At 38.4% G+C, this 18856-nt stretch overlaps 1 protein-coding gene, 1 non-coding gene and 1 pseudogene across 3 annotated transcripts; all 3 read left to right on the top strand.

Moving 5' to 3' along the window:
* The first annotated feature begins 766 nt into the window (after window positions 1-766).
* Window positions 767-2111, top strand: LOC127098395 (uncharacterized). 2 transcript variants are annotated; one of them, XM_051036979.1, is made up of 3 exons: window positions 767-1312; window positions 1447-1576; window positions 1974-2111. In XM_051036979.1, the coding sequence occupies exons 1-3, from the start codon at window positions 872-874 to the stop codon at window positions 2012-2014; spliced, it is 612 nt and encodes a 203-aa protein (XP_050892936.1). In that variant the 5' UTR covers window positions 767-871; the 3' UTR covers window positions 2015-2111. The 2 variants fall into 2 exon arrangements, with proteins under 2 accessions (XP_050892936.1, XP_050892935.1); XM_051036978.1 differs by having other exon boundaries at window positions 1967-2108.
* Window positions 2088-4672, top strand: LOC127096148 (probable peptide/nitrate transporter At3g43790; annotated as a pseudogene).
* A 3751-nt stretch (window positions 4673-8423) lies between these two features.
* LOC127098973 (small nucleolar RNA R71) lies at window positions 8424-8530 on the top strand. Its single transcript, XR_007793653.1, has one exon. It is a non-coding gene; the product is annotated as a small nucleolar RNA R71 (small nucleolar RNA).
* Window positions 8531-18856: the final 10326 nt, after the last annotated feature.

Genomic DNA, 18856 nt, shown 5'->3' with positions numbered 1-18856 from the left:
TCAAATGCTCTAGTCTAGAAAGATGGTCAGCAACTACGTTTTCTGTTCCTTTTTTGTCTCGGATATCTAAGTCGAACTCTTGTAGCAAAAGGATCCATCTGAGTAATCTAGGTTTAGCATCCTTTTTGCTCAGAAGGTAACAGATAGCTGCATGATCTGTATAGACTATAATCTTAGATCCGACAAGATAAGACCTAAATTTATCAATTGCAAAAACTACAGCTAGGAGTTCCTTCTCTGTTGTCGTATAATTGAGTTGAGCAACATCTAGGGTTCTACTAGTGTAATATATCACATAGAATTTCTTATTTTCTCTTTGTCCTAAAACAGCTCCTACAGCGAAATCCCTAGCATCACACATTATTTCAAAAGGTTGAGTCCAATCCGGAGTTTGTAAAATGGGTGCTGAAATTAGCGCTTGTTTTAAATGATTAAAGGCTTCGATACATTTTTCATCGAAAAGGAATTCAACGTCTTTCATCAGAAGGCCCACTACGCCAAAAAGGTTTTTTAACAACGCATCTTAGACAGCGCTTTTAAAAGAAAGCGCTGTCTAAGGTTAAAATAAAAATAAAACACGGAAAATGTTCTAAAAAAATAATGAAAGCGCTGTCTAAGGGGGGGTCTTAGACAACGCTTTTAGAAAGCGCTTTTAAATATAGACCTTAGTCAGCGCTTTTGAGAAAGCGCTGTTTAAAGTCTTTCAATTAAAAAAAAAATTAAAACCTAATTCGACTAGAAAGACAGAACTAATTAACTAATATGTAAAAAAATCGTAAACAATCTAAAGAAATGGTTCAGGAGAGGCACATAACATAACCCTCTCTTCTTAACTCTTCTCACCCAAAACCCAAAACCCTTCTTCTTAACAATGTATCTCCCCCGCCACATACTCATCAGAACCTTCCTTCACCGCCGTCCATTCTCCCATTCCGCCGCCGCCATCCTCCACCCCCCAGAGCCAGACCTAGAGCCGCTCACCTACCTCGAAGGCTTTCCAAAACCTGACCCTAAGTACGACGAGACCATCCTCGCTATCCCCCGCAGAGATTCCGGGAAGAACATTTCGGCCAAGGAGCACAAAGTCGGTCGCGTTCCGAGCATAGTGTTCGGGCAGGAAGACGGCCAGCACGGCGGTAACAAACGCCTCATTTCCGTCCGCTCCGATCAAATCAGGAAGCTCATTAACCATCTCGGACGCTCGTTTTTCCTCTCACGCCTCTTCCATCTACAAGTTCTCCACCAATTCGACTCTGATTCAAACCCTAACGATGACAATGTCATTGAGAACGTTCGCGTTTTGCCCCGCAGTGTATGCGTTGTTGTTTTCCTGATTATTTGTGCTTTCATTTCGGCTAGGTTACTCAATTAGAAGCTCTACTAATTTTCGTTGAATGGATTTTGTGCTCGCAATAAAATTGATGGAATTTATTGGAAATTTGACAGATTCATTTGAAAGCTGGCACAGATGCACCTTTGAATGTTACATTTATAAGGGCTCCTTCAGATGCTTTGTTGAAAGTTGATATTCCTATTGTATTCATAGGAGATGATATTTCCCCTGGACTCAAGAAAGGTTAGTTCAACACATGTAGAAAAATTACTATTGTTCTTGTGCTTTTGTTTTTCATAAGTAAATTAAATTTGATGTATTTACCACTGCATTATACCACCTTTCCTTAATTTTTGGTTTATCATTGTTCTGGACTTCTGGTTAATATTCTGCTTCACATGATTAGGAGATTAGTTTTTTCTTTGTTAATTCTGTTTGCTGTTAGTTGTTGATACAATTATTAAGTTACTTGTTGTTAGTTAGTTGCTACCTACCAACAATTTGCATCTGTATCTTTCCAATCAGTGTCAATTGAATGTCAAACCTCTTTTAGAGTTCAATTCTCCGGCTTTTAACTCTTTCCCTTTTTCACTATTGCACTTAACACACATCTCATTTGTCTAAGTTTTGGAGGCAATAGAGAAGGAAGTTTGTGCTCAGAGTGTAAAAAGTTACCTATAATTCAATGATCAGCATCACCTCAAAACTGAATAGACCAAGACTATGGTTTCTGCGTAGGTTCAATTTTATGCTCATGGGATTTTATGCTAGATGGTATGTGCAACTGGTTATATGTTTTATGAGAAAAGTTTCTAGTTCTCTGTTCCATATGGCTATGGATAGCAAAATATGGTACAGTGCCATGTCCAATATTTGTTTTATCATGATGGGTTTAAGACTTGGGTGTTTGGATAAAAAAAAACTTAATTAAGCTCCTATTCAACAACAGTTTATTATGAGTTGTTTTAGATCAGCCGTTTCTACTTTCTACCATCGAAAATGGAAGTGAGAGAGATCTCTGCAACTGCAAGATCTTTATGTAAACTATTCTAGAGTTTATCAAACTAAGGTGTAAAGTTTTTGTAAACTATTTTCATAAGCACTTCCAAACATTTAAACAAGTACTTATGTGATAGGGTAAACCTTAGTTATATGAACGAGTTTTCTATTATTCAGAACCTTAGTTATATGATAAACGTTTGAGTTATATGTGTTTAATTAAGCTGTTTATCCAATCAGAGCCTGAAAAATTTTCCATTACAGCATTGATGATGATAAATACTTGATTTCAGTATTATTTTCAACACACTGTTTGGCCTTAGCACAAGTTTTTCGATGGCGGTTACTACCCGATTTTTTCTTGGATGTTTAAATGGTTTGCTAGGACCAATGAAGGTACCAAACAACACAAATATAACCTAATGTTTCGTCCTTCAACATCAGGGAACAATCATTAGTTTGTCATTTCTGTATTTGGATATCAGTTGATTTTTTTGTCACATCGTTTTCTGATAACAGGCTTATAGTACCGAAATATTTAGAGAAGAAAAGCAAGGTCTTGGACTCTCAACGGTAAACTTCTATAACCTATGTTCGACACTAACACGACACTGACACACACGTTACCTTCAATAACTTCTATCCACACATCAAGCTCAATAGTACTAGGTGTAGCACGTCGTTGATATATTTTCTGCATTCAACAATAATAATTCATAACGTGATATGGTTTCAGCTCAGTGCAGCTTGGGGTATAGGCTTAGTAATTGGACCAGCATTGGGAGGTTATTTGGCTTAGGTACTTGATGCTTCATAGCTATTTTAATTGAAGACACTTTTATTCGTTTCGCTAATACTGTGTGAAATTTACATTGCAGCCAGCAGTGAAATACCCTCATCTATTTCCAAAAGACTCATTTTGGGATAAGTAAGTGGATTTTACTTGATTTTTAGTATCATAAAGTTCTAACAATTCAGCTTTTCCTTCGATCCTTATTGTTGATGTGATTATTTTAATTGTCAAAACATAAACCATGCAGGTTTCCATATTTCTTGCCTTCCTTGTCAGTATCAGCTTTTGCATTTGTGGTAGCAATTGCATGCATCTGGCTTCCGGTATGAGTAAGCAACTTCATAGTTTGTTAAACATGTATAAGCATTTGATCACAAAATTCCTGCATCACTGTAGGAAACACTTCACAACCACCCTCTAAGCAATGAGTCTATTGATGATGCTGAAGCTTTAGAAACTGGAAACATAAGTAATGACGACGACAAAATAATCCAAAAAGATGAAAACCTCTTCCTGAACTGGCCATTAATGTCATCTATTATTGTGTACAGCATTTTCTCACTTTATAATGTTGTTTATCAAGAGGTACCATTCCTGCTTTTGGTGACGTATTTGAACTTTATAATGTTGCTTAACAGATATTAAATATAATAGGATATATAAGTAAACACCATTCTACTTCATGATAGGTTTTCTCATTATGGGCTGTTAGTCCTGGAAGGTTTGGTGGTTTGAACTTTACAACTGATAATGTAGGCGATGTTCTCGCAATATCAGGTACGTCTTTGATATGTGTCACTAGAGATTTATTAGTGTTGGGATTAACATATTTTCTAGCCTTCCTTGTCACATATCAGGTACATTGCTTTGTGCATTTCATTTTTCAAGATATTCTGCTTAATAACTGACCTCTTCTCAAATGGTCAATGATCAGGTATTGGTCTTATTGTCTCCCAGCTTTTCCTCTACCCTTCATTGGAAAGAGCTTTCGGACCTATAAAATTTGCTCGCATCTCCCCAGTAAGTTTTTTTCCATTCGTAGAAACTAATGCAACTCAGCATTACATTGGTTCTTGTTCTAAAAATGTCTTGTTACCTTATGTAGGTTTTATCAATACCTCTGTTGCAAAGTTACCCCTTCATAGCAATGCTTTCTGGCATTACGCTATACCTAGTTATTAATATTGCTTCTCTTCTGAAGAATGTTCTAAGTGTAAGTTTATCTTTTTGTTTATTTAACCGATCATGAGTGATCACGTTTAAAACAAACATCTGTATGTATTACAAGCTTATCTAATAGTATTTTTTTCTCAATTTCAGATGACGATAATCACTGGTTTATTTATTATGCAAAATAGAGCCGTGGTAATTTTTTTTCTTTAATTCTAAGCTTTTATTTCTTTTTGAAAGTTGGTATTATATTTTGAGGAAATTGTGGCGTAAATGGAAAACAGGAACAACATCAAAGAGGGGCAGCTAATGGCATTGCTATGACTATAATGTCAATATTCAAAGCAATCGGTCCAGCGGGAGGTGGTGCAGTGTGAGTTTCCCTTTGATTTCTCTACCTATCTTTCATTGTTTCAAATTGTGAGATAAACTTGCTTATTGTATGTGTTTGTACAAACTTTTTCATGTTAATTTTCTTTGTGATTGTTTGAATCAATTGTGCTAGTACTAGTATTGCAATAATCCTGAAGTCTTATAGGCCTAGACTAAAATTGATATGGTTTGTAGTATATGTTATGACTTGTAAATGTGTACATAAATTTGTATATATTTTGATACATTTAAGGCAAAATTGGTTTGAATTGGTATATATATATATTTGTTAGCCAAAAATTGGTAGAAAAAAGGCCAAAATGGCATATATAAAATGTGATAATTGTCTGTCAAAATCTGGTTGAAAACAGGTAGAAATTCTGGTTTATAAACCTGGAAAAAATGTGGTTTAAAACAAAAGCTTCAAAAATTTTCGTATACCTTAGACAGCGCTTTTGTAAAAAGCGCTGTCTAAGGGGGGGATTAGAAAGCGCTTTAGGCAAAAGCGCTGTCTAAGGGGGGGGGGGGGGGGGGGGGGGGGGGGGCTTAGACAGCGCTTTTTGAAAAGCGCTGTCTAAGGTATACCTAAAAAAATTAAAATAGGAGGGTCTTAGAAAGCGCTTTTGGCCAAAGCGCTGTCTAAGGGGGTGGGGCTTAGACAGCGCTTTTCAAAAGCGCTGTCTAAGGTATACCTAAAAAATTTAAAATAAGAGGGTCTTATAAAGCGCTTTTGGCCAAAGCGCTGTCTAAGGGGGGGGGGGGGCTTAGACAGCGCTTTTAAGATTTAAAAAAGCGCTGTCTAAACCTTTAGCAGTGGAGGTTTAGACAACGCTTTAAAGCGCTGTCTAAGGCTAAAAAAAGCGTTGTCTAAGGTCTTGTTTGTTGTAGTGGCCGGTCAGAGGTTTTGTTATTTTAGAGAAATATTTGATAAAGAGTCGGTAAAAACCGGCATGTCCAAGAAAACTTCGGACTTTTCTAACAATCTTAGGAGGGTTAAGGTTTTTTATCACTTCTATCTTTGCTTTGTCGACCTCAATGCCTCTTTCAGATATTATATATCCTAACACTATGCCTTCTTTAACCATAAAGTGACACTTCTCCCAGTTTAATACAAGGTTAACTTCTACGCATCTTTATAGAATTTTCTCATGATTAATGAGGCAATTCTCAAAGTTAAACCAACATACCGAGAAATCATCCATGAACACTTCCATAATTACGTCGAGATAATCTGCAAAGATTGACATCATACAACGTTGGAAAGTAGCTGGCGCATTGCAGAGTCCAAACGGCATTCGTCTGTAAGCAAACGTTCCGTAAGGACAGGTGAAGGTTGTTTTCTCTTGATCCTCGGGGTGTATGGGTATTTGGAAAAATCCAGAATATCCATCCAGATAACAAAAGTAAGAGTGTCTGGCAAGACGCTCAAGCATTTGATCTATGAATGGAAGGGGGGAATGGTCTTTCCTAGTTGCCTTATTGAGTTTCTTATAGTCTATGCACATACGCCATACGCCTTCTATACGTTTAGCCACATGCTCGCCCTTCTCGTTCTGCACGACTGTGATGTCTCCTTTTTTGGGTACCACATGTACAGGACTTACCCATTTACTATCGGAGATCTGATAGATTATACCAGCTTCTAGCAGTTTAAGGACTTCCTTCTTTACCACCTCACTCATTACAGGATTGATTCATCTCTGATGTTCTCTGGAAGGTTTTGAATCCTCCTCTAGCGAGATCTTGTGCATACACATAGATGGGCTTATACCTTTTAAATCAGATATGTTGTATCCTAAGGCAGAGGGGTATCTTCGTAAAACATTCAAGAGTTGGTTTGTCTCGTCTTGGTTTAAGGTGGCACTAACTATTACTGGGCGGTTCATTTCTTTATCCAAAAACTCGTATCTTAGGTTCTTGGGCAATTCCTTAAGTTCATGAGCTGGTTTTTGAGAGTTGGGTGAAAGGTCAGGAGTAAGGGCCAAGCATTCGTTAGTGTGAGGTTCCGTTTCCTTTGGCTCGTCATCCTTTTCATTCGGGTTTGAAAATGGTTCGATCATAGGTTCTTCTTGATCAAATTCCCTTATGCATTCATCTATGATATCAATCGCGTAACATGCGTCTCCTATGATTGGTGCCATCCGGAACTTTGAAAGAATAAACTCTATCTTTTCATCTCCTACTTCGAAAGTTAATTTTCCTCTTTTAACATCTATTATAGCTTCGGTTGTTGATAAAAATGGTCTACCTAAAAGGATAAGGATATCGTCGTCTTCCTTGATATCCATGACCACAAAGTCTGTCGGGATATAAAGTTGATCGATCCTAACGGGGATGTCTTCTAATATGCCTACAGGATACTTAACAGATCTATCGGCTAATTGGAGGGACATCTTAGTCGGTTGTAATTCTCCTAAGTTTAACCTTTTACACACAGCTAAGGGCATTAAACTCACACTAGCACCTAAGTCTAGGAAATCTTTGTCGATCACATGACTCCCTAGAATGCAAGGTATAGAAAAACTCCCATGGTCTTTCTCCTTCTTAGCAAGTTTATTCTCGGAAATAAAGTTGCATTCCAAGGGTTTGAGATCGTCAAGCCTATGCTTGTTGGTTAAGATGTCTTTAAGAAATTTGGCGTAAGATGGAATTTGGGTGATGGCTTCGGTGAAAGGAATCTCTACATGAAGCTTCTCTATCACTTTTATAAACTTTTGGTATTGGTTATTGATTTTGGTTTGTTTAAGTCTTTGCGGATATGAGATTGGTGGTTTGTACGGGGGTGGTGGTTTGTAAGTTTTATCCTTTGCTTCTCCTTCTTGGTCGGTTTGTTTTTCGGGTTCCACCGGTTCCTCTTCTTGGTTGGTAGGTATATTTTCTTTAGAAGCTTTGGACTCGCTCATTGCCGGGTTATGAGGCCCTTCGTAAGCGGTCCCACTTCGTAATGCGATAGCGTTAGCTTGCCCTCGAGGGTTGAGTTGAGGTTGTCTAGGGAATTATCCTCCCGGTGTAGTTTGCGGGGTTTGGTTCTGTGCAACCTGTGAGATATGGGTTTCAAGCATCTTATTCTGAGTAATTATTTGATCAACCTTAGTCCCTAATTGCGTTATCAGTTCGTTTACGTGAATGTTCTGGTTTAGGAATTCTTTATTTTGCTGAGTCTGGTCTGATATAAAGTTCTCCATGATCTTCTCAAGGTTAGACTTCTGGGGCACAACTTGCATAGGTTGATTTGGTTTTTGGGCTTGAAAACCTTGTGGTCTTTGAGGTGCATAGTTTTGGATAGGGTTCTGGTTTTTATAGGAAAAATTCGGGTGATTTTTCCATCCAGGGTTGTAAGTATTTGAAAATGGGTAACTTGGGCGTAATTCACATGGTCGGTGTTCAGGTCGTTCAAAAGGTTAAATTCCGCTGATTCGTGTCCTTTAGATCCACAAAGTTCACACTCTGTATGGACTACCGCTGCGGTGTTAGAGTTTGTAGAAATATGTTCGACCTTAAGGGCTAAAGCGTCCATTTTCGCTTGCATCATGTCCATAGAACTTATCTCATGTATTCCACCTTGGGTCTCCTTTTTCTCTACTAATGCTCGTTCAGTTCCCCATTGGTAATGGTTTTTGGGCCATATCCTCAATTAGGTCACAAGCTTCATGGTAAGGTTTTTTCATCAACGCACCACCAACGGCAGCGTCGATGCTCATCTTTGTGTTATAATGGAATCCATTGTAGAAGGTATGAACGATCAGCCATTGTTCTAGGCCATGGTGAGGACATACTCTTAACAGTTCTTTGTATCTCTCCCAAGCTTCAAAAAGTGATTCTCCTTGGTTTTGAGTAAATCTAGTTATTTGATTTCGAAGAACAACAGTCTTACTAGGTGGAAAATATCTAGCAAGGAATACTCTCCTAAGGTCTTCCCAGGTAGTTATTGAGTTAGCTGGAAGTGAATCTAACCACGAACGTGCTCCATCCCTGAGGGAGAAAGGAAATAATCTTAAACGAATTGCATCAGGTGAAGCACCGTTGGATTTAAAGGTGTCGGCCAGTTGGATAAAGACTTTTAAATGTTGATTTGGGTTTTCAGTAGCGAGACCCCCGAATTGGTTCTGTTGCACTAACTGCAGTAAAGATGGTTTTAGTTTGAAATTATTGGCAGGAATGAGGGGGTTTACTATACTAGAACTAGGTTCCTCGTCAGAGGGTTGGTAAAATTACTTAAGAGGTCTCCGGTCGCGATTCTCGGCCATAACTTTCTTAATTCGGATGAGTAAGAGGCGTGTACGAGTGTAACGTTCAGGTTCCGCTAAAAGATCTACTAAATTTCCGGTACTACGAGTTCTTCGCATTTACCGGCTAATAATGCCTTAGTCTAGACGGTGTAACAACAGGGTACGAAATTTGAAGAAGTTGGTCCCCGACAACGGCGCCAAAAACTTGATCGCTCTATTCGCAAGTGCATGAATCGCGTCAGAGTAATATAAAAGAATATCGATCCCACAGAGACCAAATCGTCAATCTATCGATTATTATTGTTAGGGTATTTATCTAAGGCGGTACAAATGAGATATTGATGTCGCAAAATAACAGTAAATAAAGAAAATGATAAATACATTGCAGATAAAGATAGGATTGAATGTATTTCACGTCAGTTAAACGATGTTTCAATTGTCTAAATATAACTATTTATGGGGCAATATTTTCTACTCTTGAAAAGAATCCATTTAACAGGAACTGTCGCTTTCACGTATTCAGAACCGAGTTTACCCTTAAATTAAGGCCTTTTATTGTCACTTATAAAAGGTGCGCAGAACGCTAAAGTAGTAAACCTATTTTTAAAAAATAAGACTCGTAAGCTTAGTTGAAAAGTGATTTTGATTCGGAAAGTTTACCTAAGGAGTCTCCTGATTTTAAATCTATCAACGCGTCCGAAAACAGTTTCAAAAATCGTTTTTCCTTAAAGTGATAAAAATTCCTAGTTAACTAAGCCAGGGTGCTTTCCACTCCTTGAGTAGTTAAAATTAACCAAGCTTGTTTAAGAAAACTCGAATTAAAAATCAAAACATCCCTTAAAGCATTTCTATAGATGCAATATGTGAAACATCTCTTTAACCACGATCCTTACATTCTAACCTTTGAAAGATTTAGCAAAACATGGTGATACAAACAAATACAACGATATTGAACATGTTGAAAAGAAGTTTAGAATGTAAGGCGTGAAGAACAAGTAAAGCGCGTAAAATAATTAAAATGAGCAATAAAGATAATGGCGAGAAAATTAAATAAAGTAAAGACAATGGCAGGAAATTAAATAAAGTAAAGCATGGCAAGTAATTAAATAAAGTAAAGCATGACAAGGAATTAAATAAAGTAAGGCATGGCAAGTAAAATAAAAAGGCGATTAAATTAGAACCTGCTCCAAACGGAGGCTTTAAATCTGGTACAAGGAAGTAAATAAACCTTTGACTTTGAAAATAAAGACGACAGCAAAATCAAAGTGCTCCAACTCAATTTCACTAAGGTGCGATAAGCCCTCGATGTGACAGATTACCACTTTTACAGATGATAATATAGTCTTAGTGTTGTAAACTAAGTTGGATGCTTTGAAAATGAACTAGAACGATCTATTTATAGAGGAACTCAGCAGCATGCAAAGATCAGGATGCCCTTCAACTTCTCTGTAGTGGGAATGTGAAATACAAAGGTGGCGCCCGCCACCCCTCCATGGCGCCCGCCATGTGAGTAAATGGGGAAGTTCATGGGATCGTGGCAGTTTCCTCCTAGTTGAGGGTTGATGTGTCATGGCTTCTTCTATAGCGGTCGTCATGCAGAACGCCATGAGTACAATATTTGCCGAAAACCCCTAATTTTTTGGTCTTTTTGCTTCGTTTCTTCTAAAAAGGTCCTGAAAGAGCTAAATACCTGAAAATAACACAAAAGAAAGCATAACACAAGCAAAATGATAATAAAGACCTAAAAAACATGTGAAATTCGAGTCAAAAACGCGGTGTGATTCAGTGTGATCAGAGGTCACAACAATTCGACTGGTTGAAATCAACAAGAAGGAAACTGGTCAAATCAGAGAAAACCCTGGAACTAAGGCAACCAAAGAGGTGGTGTTGCAGGTAGAGGAAAATGCGGTGGTCAAAAGCCATACAAGAGTCACATTCAGTGTTACAATTGTCACAGGTATGGTCACTATTCTAGTGATTGTCCAGAAAAGCAGAAGAATCAAGAAACTTATGCGAAGCTGGCGAAACATGAAGAAGAAGAGACGTTGTTGATGGTTACAACAAGAGAAGAAGAGAGATTCAAGGACCATTGGTACTTGGACTCGGGATGCTCATCACACATGTCTGGAAAAAAGATTGGTTTGTCAACATAAAGCCATTAGTGAAGAACATGGTGAAATTTGCAAATGACAACACTCTAGCAGCTGAAGGTGTTCGTGATGTTCTAATTATGAGGAAAGATGGAAAGAGGTCAGTAATTTCAAATGTGTTATACATGCCAGGCATGAAGAGAAATTTGCTCAACATAGGGCAGTTAGTCGAAAAGAACTACAAGGTGTCGATCAAAGACAAGATGATGAGAGTTCTCGACTAAAATGGAAGGTTGATCTTGAAGGCTCCAATGTCTCATAATAGAACCTTCAATATTGAGCTTAATGTGATAGAGCATAAGTTCCTTGCAATAGCAGCCAACAGAGATGAATGGATATGGCATTATAGACTTGGCCATCTCAATTTCAAAGACATCAGAGATTTGAAGAGAAGAAATATGGTTTCAGGATTACCTGAAATCGACATTCCAAACGAAGTGTGTGAAGAATGTGTACATGAGAAGCAGCATAAGAACATCTTCAGTAAGGATGCAGGAAGCAAGTCGAAGGCAATTCTTGAAGTCATATACTCTGATGTATGTGGCCCTCTCCAGGTGAATTCGATTGGAGGTAACAAATACTTTGTTACATTCATAGATGATTTCAGTCAAAAATGGTGGTCTTACATGATCCAGAAGAAAAGTGAAGTGATCGAGATATTTGCCAAGTTTAAATCTATGGTCGAAAGACAGAGCGGTCGAAAGTTCAAGATTTTGAGAACTGATGGTGGTGGAGAATATGTGTCGAAATAATTCGGTACATTATGTGTGAAAGAAGGCGTTGTGCATGAGGTGGTGCCACCCTACACTCCACAACAGAATAGCGTCGCATAAAGGAAGAATATAACCATTATGAATATAGATAGAAGTATGTTGAAAGGCAAGCATCTACCCAAAAAATTATGGGGAGAAGTTGTGTCGACTGCGATATATATCCTGAACAGATGTCCGACGAAGAAGCTAGAAGGAATCACGCCAGAAGAATGTTGGTCTGGTGTCAAGCCTAGCTTGAGTCATCTGAGGGTGTTTGGATCCATAGCACATAAACATGTGCCAGATCAGTTGAGAAAAAAACTTGATGACAAGTCGAGTGAGATGATTCTGATAGGATATCATTCGACTTGAGGATACAAGTTGTTCGACCTAGTGAATAAACAAGTTGTGATCAACAGGGACATGATCATAGATGAGCTTAAGGAGTGGGATTGGACTGAGAACTTCAAGAAAGATTTAGTGAGAATCTTTTGTGATGAACCGGCTAGTGAAGTCGAAAGAGAAGTTCGACAGGAAGAAGTCAGAGGTGAAGCAAGCCCAAGCAGACCTCAAAGAACAAGACACATGCCTGCAAGGTTGCAAGAATGTGTGATTACATCAGATGGTATGGTCAATGAATAAGGTGAGCTGGTACATTATGTTTTCTATGCATATGTCGATCGAAGTCAACAACACTTGGTCACTTGTCGAATTTTCCCAAGACAAGAAGGAAATAGATGTGAAATGGGTATAGAAGGTGAAGTTGAATCCCAGAGGAGAAGTGACTTGACACAGGGCGAGACTTGTGGTGAAAGGATTTCTTTAGACAGAAGGAATCGACTTCGATGAAGTTTTTGCACCTGTTGCTAGGATTAAAACAATCAGGTTAGTTTTTGGTCTAGCAAACATGAACAACTGACAGATGTGTCAGATGGATGTGAAATGTGCATTCCTTAATGGCCCCTTAGAAGAATAAGTTTATGTTGCACAACCAACTGGGTTTGTGAAACATGGCAAAGAAATAAAGGTGTACAGGCTGCATAAAGCCATATACGAACTTAAACAAGCTCCAAGAGCTTGGAACAAGAAGATAGATGGTTTTCTAAGGGAGATAGAATTTGTGAAGTGCAAATCTAAACATGGAGTATATGTAAGAAGAAGTAATAGTGAATTACTTATACTATGCCTCTATGTCGATGACTTGTTGATAATAGGTAGTTGCAAGAAGGAGATCAAAGACTTCAAAGGTGATCTCAACAAGGAATTCGAAATGTCAGATCTGGGTGACATTTCATATTTCCTTGGCATCGAATTCTACAAGAGTGGTAGAGGTTTGATGATGCATCAAAGAAGGTGTGCAGGAAAAATTCTCAAGAGATTTGATATGTAAGATTGCAACTCAACTTCGACTCCAACTGAGCCCAGATTACAACTGTCAAAAGATTCAGATGAAGATGATGTCGACCCAACCCAATATAGAATACTTATTGGGTAACTTTGATACCTTTGTCACACAAGGCCTAAATTAGCATACATTGTAGGTATGGTGAGTAGGTTCATGCAGAAGCCAAAGGCATCACATCTAGCAGTGACAAAGAGGATAATAAGGTATCTGAAAGGAACTCTCGACTATGGCATTTTGTTTCCTATAGCTGATGAAGAAAAAGAATGCAAATTAGTGGGATACACCGAATCAAGTTGGTGTAGTGATGTTGAGGATCAAAAATCCACAGTTGGCTATGTGTTTATCCTAGGTGGTGCGCCAGTTGCTTGGAGTTCGAGAAAAGAGCCAGTAATGGCATTATCATCGTGTGGAGCAGAATACATAGTTGCTTCTCTTTGTTCATTTCAAGCAACATGGATGGTGAATCTGGTCGAAGAGATAACAACGAAGAGTCATGGAGCAATTACCATAAAGATCGACAGCATGTCAGCTATCAATCTGGCGAAGAATTCGATAGCACATGGTCGAAGCAAGCACGTCGATATGAGGTTCCATTATCTTCGAGAGAATGTAGAAGATGGGAAGATGAATGTGGAACACCAGAACTGAGAATCATATTACAGACATCATGATGAAGGGAGTGTAAGTCGAAGTGTTCAGAAGACTAAGAGCTATGATGAATGTAGATAGCTTAAACACAATGAATTAGGTGGTGTGTTGAATTGTCATTTCTTGTGTCGAAGCAGGTTGCTCGATAGAGTAAGGAAGTGTCGAACCACCTAGTGTGTTGAGTTGTGTTAGTGTGTCGAAGTGTCGAAGCATGTTGCTTCACACAGAATTTTAACTTAGGCCTATCTTAGAAGTGTTAGCTATTTTTGGCTTTTGTAGTTTTGGGCTTTGGCTTGAGGTCCAAGTTAACCTAAATCTATAAATAGAGGGAGTAGCCCTTATTCTTATAATGAGGTGAATAGAGTATTCGTAACATTATAATTCACAGTATTTTGCAGTTGCAAAGTGAATAAGAAGTTTTCCACAGTTTGTGGATAGAGAGAAACTCTGCAGAATTTTATTACTCTTCTCCTTCATTGTTCTTTACTTTCTTTATTTCTCCATTGTTCTTCTCTTTTCATTGCTATTGTGTGGGTAATAACAATCTTGTTCATCAAGATTGATTGAAATTCTCCATAGGTTTTGGGGGATTCCCAATAACATGTTGTCAACCTTCATAATAATTGTTCCAAGATTCTTCCTTATAATCTCTTTGACTAAATTCACCATCCATGTTTCTTGACATACACATAGAGAAGCAACTATGTATTTCGCTTCACACAACGACAATGTTGATTCTTTTCTCAAACTTCAAGCAACTGGTGCACCACCTAGCATAAACACATGGCCAGTTATGGATTTTCTATCCTCAGCATCACTACACCAAATTGAGTCGGTGTAATCCACTAACTTGCATTATTTTACTTCATTAGCTGCAGGAAACAAAATTCCATAGTCGAGAGTTTATTTCAGATACCTTAGTATACTCTTTGCCGCTGCTAGGTGTGATACATTTGGCTTCTGCATGAATCTACTTATAATACCTACAATGTATGCTATATCAGACCTTGTGTGACAAAGCTATCGAAGTGATCCAATAAATCTTCTGTATTACGTTGGATCAACATAATCTTCATCTGTATCTTTTGATAGTTGCAATATGGGCTCATCCGGAGTCGAAGTTGGGTTGCATTCTTGCATCTCAAATATCTTGAGTATTTCGCCTGCATATCTTCTTTGGTGCATCATAAAGCCTTTACTACTCTTGTATAATTCGATACCAAGGAAGTATGAGAGAATTCCCAAGTCTGATATTTCAAACTCCTCACTTAGGTCATGTTTGAAGTCTTTGATTTCCTTCTTGCAACTTGTTGTTATCAATAGGTCATCGACATAGAGACATAGTATAAGCAATTCATTATTGCTTCTTTTTACATATACTTCATGCTCAGTTGTGCACTTCACAAATTCCTTCTCCCTTAGAAAACTGTCTATCTTCTTATTTCAAGCTCTTGCAAGTTGCTTAAGTCCATATATGGCTTTGTGCAGCTTGTTGTTTATTGTGAAATTTGGTAAATAATCGCTAGTCTTTTATTAAAGATAACTTACATGATCAACTAAAGAATCCTAGTACATAGTGCTAAATACTTTGGTTTATAGTTCTGGTAGAAATGAAAATAATTTTGACTTGGTCGAAATAGTTGCAAAAGGACGTGAAAACGTAATTTCGATAGTAATAAAAACAAGGACTTTATGAAACAAAAGTAACGTAATAATGCATTTTAAAGAAAAGATGAAAATAATTGGGCAAAAATCATAAACTTGAATGAAAACTTTGCATTTAAATGAAAAATGATGTTTCAGGATTCATACACTCTCTCAGACTCTTTTCTCTAACGCTGATATGTATCTCTTTTGTATGGTTTTATTTTCTTTGAATGTTCAACAATGACTGATAATTTAGGATTCCCTGAACCGATGCACATGGAATTTTCATGTGGATGGAATGAAAAAATTGTATGCAACATCCATTGATTCAGAGGTTCTTCACATTCTGGATAACCTGTATATACTTCTCGATGTAGGTTCAAAGGACCGATATATCATGATAATCAAGGTATGTATAGTCTTGGTTTTCCTATAAACCCATATGTTGTCACAGGTAGGTGTAGCAACCTGAAAAATACAGTGCGCGAAAAAACAACCGGCGAAAGAAAAAGACAAAAAAGTCGCCACCGTGCGTTATTCATCCCAAAGGAGGGAAAGGAAACGCTCGAAGTAAACCTGAAAAAAGGAAAGGACAAGACGGGGTCTCGCAACCAAATCTTGGGTTCAGGAGTCGGTTATGAGAATGGAAGGTATTAGCACCCCTACGCATCCGTAGTACTCTACGGGATCCACTTTTGTAGTTCTTGTCTAAAGGGTGTGAGTTTATCTTGTGTTGTTTACCAAAAAAAAGGGTTAAATGAAAATGACTCGCGCGGATGTCGCATCCACTGCATACGTATCTCATCTGAATATGAGAATCCGATTCTTCGTAGCTCGGCTGAGCTATGGGTTGGGGGGATGTGTGCTCGCTAAGACATCGCGTCTTATGCCTACGTATCTCATCTGGAATGAGAATCAGAGCAAGCCGTAGTTCGGCTAACTATGGGGTTATGGATTGGGTTTTGGATGAACGACGTCACTACGCAATCTACCGGATGCTCGACCTTTGGAGACTTACTCTCCTGTAGTAGAAGGAGTTAACGTGTTGCTTTGGGTTTTAGGGTTTGGGATGCTCAAGGGAAAAAAGGCAGTCCTTGACGAAGGAACCGCGCTACCTGCAGGGATACGAACACATACAAAACAAACATGTATAAAGTAAATGTGCCAACAAGGGGCTCAGAAGTAAATAAACAAAAGAAAACAAATGCCTCCTATCGAGGTCTTCCAGCTAAGAAAGCGATATAATGCGGAAAAAGAGGTAAAAGTACCACACGGATAAAGATCCGAAGTAACAGCAATTAAAGGAGTAAGAAACCCAGGGATCTCCCAAGCTAATGCCATCAAAGAAAGGTGAGTCAGTACAGGTAATCAGAATGAACCTCCAGGGGATATCCCACAAATAAAGTGGGAAAACCACGCAAACCATCTCTGCAAGAGTCTGTGAGCCCTCACAAAAACTCAACAAAAGGGTTAGTGAAACACGATAAGCATTTTTTTCATGGATAACAGTATGGTTTCAGAAACCTCAAACCCTGTGGCATACATGTGATTAAACATTCAAGGCATAGGTTTCACCCATTCATGCATAATTAAACCTGTGGGCAAAAACATAATGAAATTCATCCATCATACCTCATACATTCAGATGATCCAAATTAAGAGCATAAAATTATGGGAATGAGGCAAACCTGATGGGAGAGACCGGTTGAAATCAAATGGCACGGCTGGGTTTGCAAACCAATGTCAGGGTTTGCTTGAGCTGAAAGTCTGTGAGTCAGAATGAACCTTTCAGAGTTGCCTGGAGGTTGCTGCAGATTAATTCTCACAATCTCTGTCTAGGTTTCTCTCCAGGTTTTGTCCAGGGTTTTGTTCCAAGGAAACCTCAGAGTGTTTTTTGCTTCTCTTCCTTTTTTTACTGATCTCCCTCTTTTATAACCTGATTTTCATGGCTTTGTGGGCTCAAATGAGAGAGGTCCAAGTCCAAGTTTTTTCTATTATATTTTATTTATTTTTTTATTATTATTTTTATTTTTATTTTTATTTTTTTTTTCGTTTATATATATATATATATATATATATATATATATATATATATATATATATATATATATATATATATATATATTATATAAAGTTTCTTGGATCTAATTCTGATTGACATGATGAAATGCAATATGAAATGCTAAATGAATGCATGAATGAGGAGGGCAAATTTTGGGGTGTTACAGCTGCCCCAATTCAATCATCAGCTAACCCGAGTAGGATGAAAGCGAACAGCTTATCAGACAAACGGGGTGAGCTGTGATTGAATACCAAAGACAGACCGAAAATTTGCGCTCCGAGAACACCACAAAAACGCGGAAATACACCGCGCTGTTTATTTTTCTTCCGATCCTCTGGCTGGATCTGAATTAGTCTTTTGGCTTAATCTGGAGTGTCGATCCTCTGGCTGAACCTATACTCAATTTAGTCCTCTGGTTGGATATTAATTTTGATCCTCGGGCTGGATACGATTTTGATCTTCTGGCTAGATCTTCTTCGATCTTCTGGCTAGATCTCCTTCGTTTCGATTCTCTGGCTGAATCTACTTCGATCTTCTGGCTAGATCTGAATTGTTTCGATTCTCTGGCTGAATCTATTTCCGGTCTTCGGGCTAGACCTGACTTCGATCTTCTGGCTAGATCTTCTTTGTTTCGATTCTCTAGCTGAATCTACTTCGATCTTCTGGCTAGATCTGGATTGTTTTGATGATAAATTCTCATCATTAGGATCCCGCATCTAAGGCATGTGCTGGTTGACCCTCTTTTGAAATCTACACCCAACCTTCATATTATATATGCAACTTCGAGAATATTCCACTTTTGGGCTTCGTACATATTCTTCGGGCTAGAACATGTTGTAACGACTCCTCAATTAGACTTGGGCTTGCTGGGGGCGACTTCACTGGGGAATCTTCAAATTGAGCCTTAGGCTGGCTTACTGGAACACGATTCTCAGGCTGAATCTTCGAAATGACCCTTAGGCTGGATCACTAGAACACGATTCTCAGGCTGGATCTTCGAAATGAACCTCAGGCCGGATCACTGGAACACGATTCTCAGGCTGAATCTTCGAAATGAACCTCAGGCCGGATCACTGGAAAACGATTCTCAGGCTGAATCTTCGAAATGAACCTCAGGCCGGATCACTGGAAAACGATTCTCAGGCTAAATCTTCGAAATGACCCTCAGGCTGGATCACTCACGCTTGATCCTCTGGCTGGATCTCATGACCTTGGTCATAAAGTAATTCTTCAGTCTACTTGGAAGAACCTGTTTATCAGCTTATGTGTGTGCTTGATATGATATGCATGCAAATG

Source organism: Lathyrus oleraceus, chromosome 6, assembly GCF_024323335.1.
Source record: "Lathyrus oleraceus cultivar Zhongwan6 chromosome 6, CAAS_Psat_ZW6_1.0, whole genome shotgun sequence".
In the NCBI taxonomy this organism is placed as follows: Eukaryota; Viridiplantae; Streptophyta; class Magnoliopsida; order Fabales; family Fabaceae; genus Lathyrus; species Lathyrus oleraceus.
The sequence above is the reverse complement of the archived record's forward strand: the minus strand, read 5'-3'. Positions and strand labels throughout refer to the sequence as shown.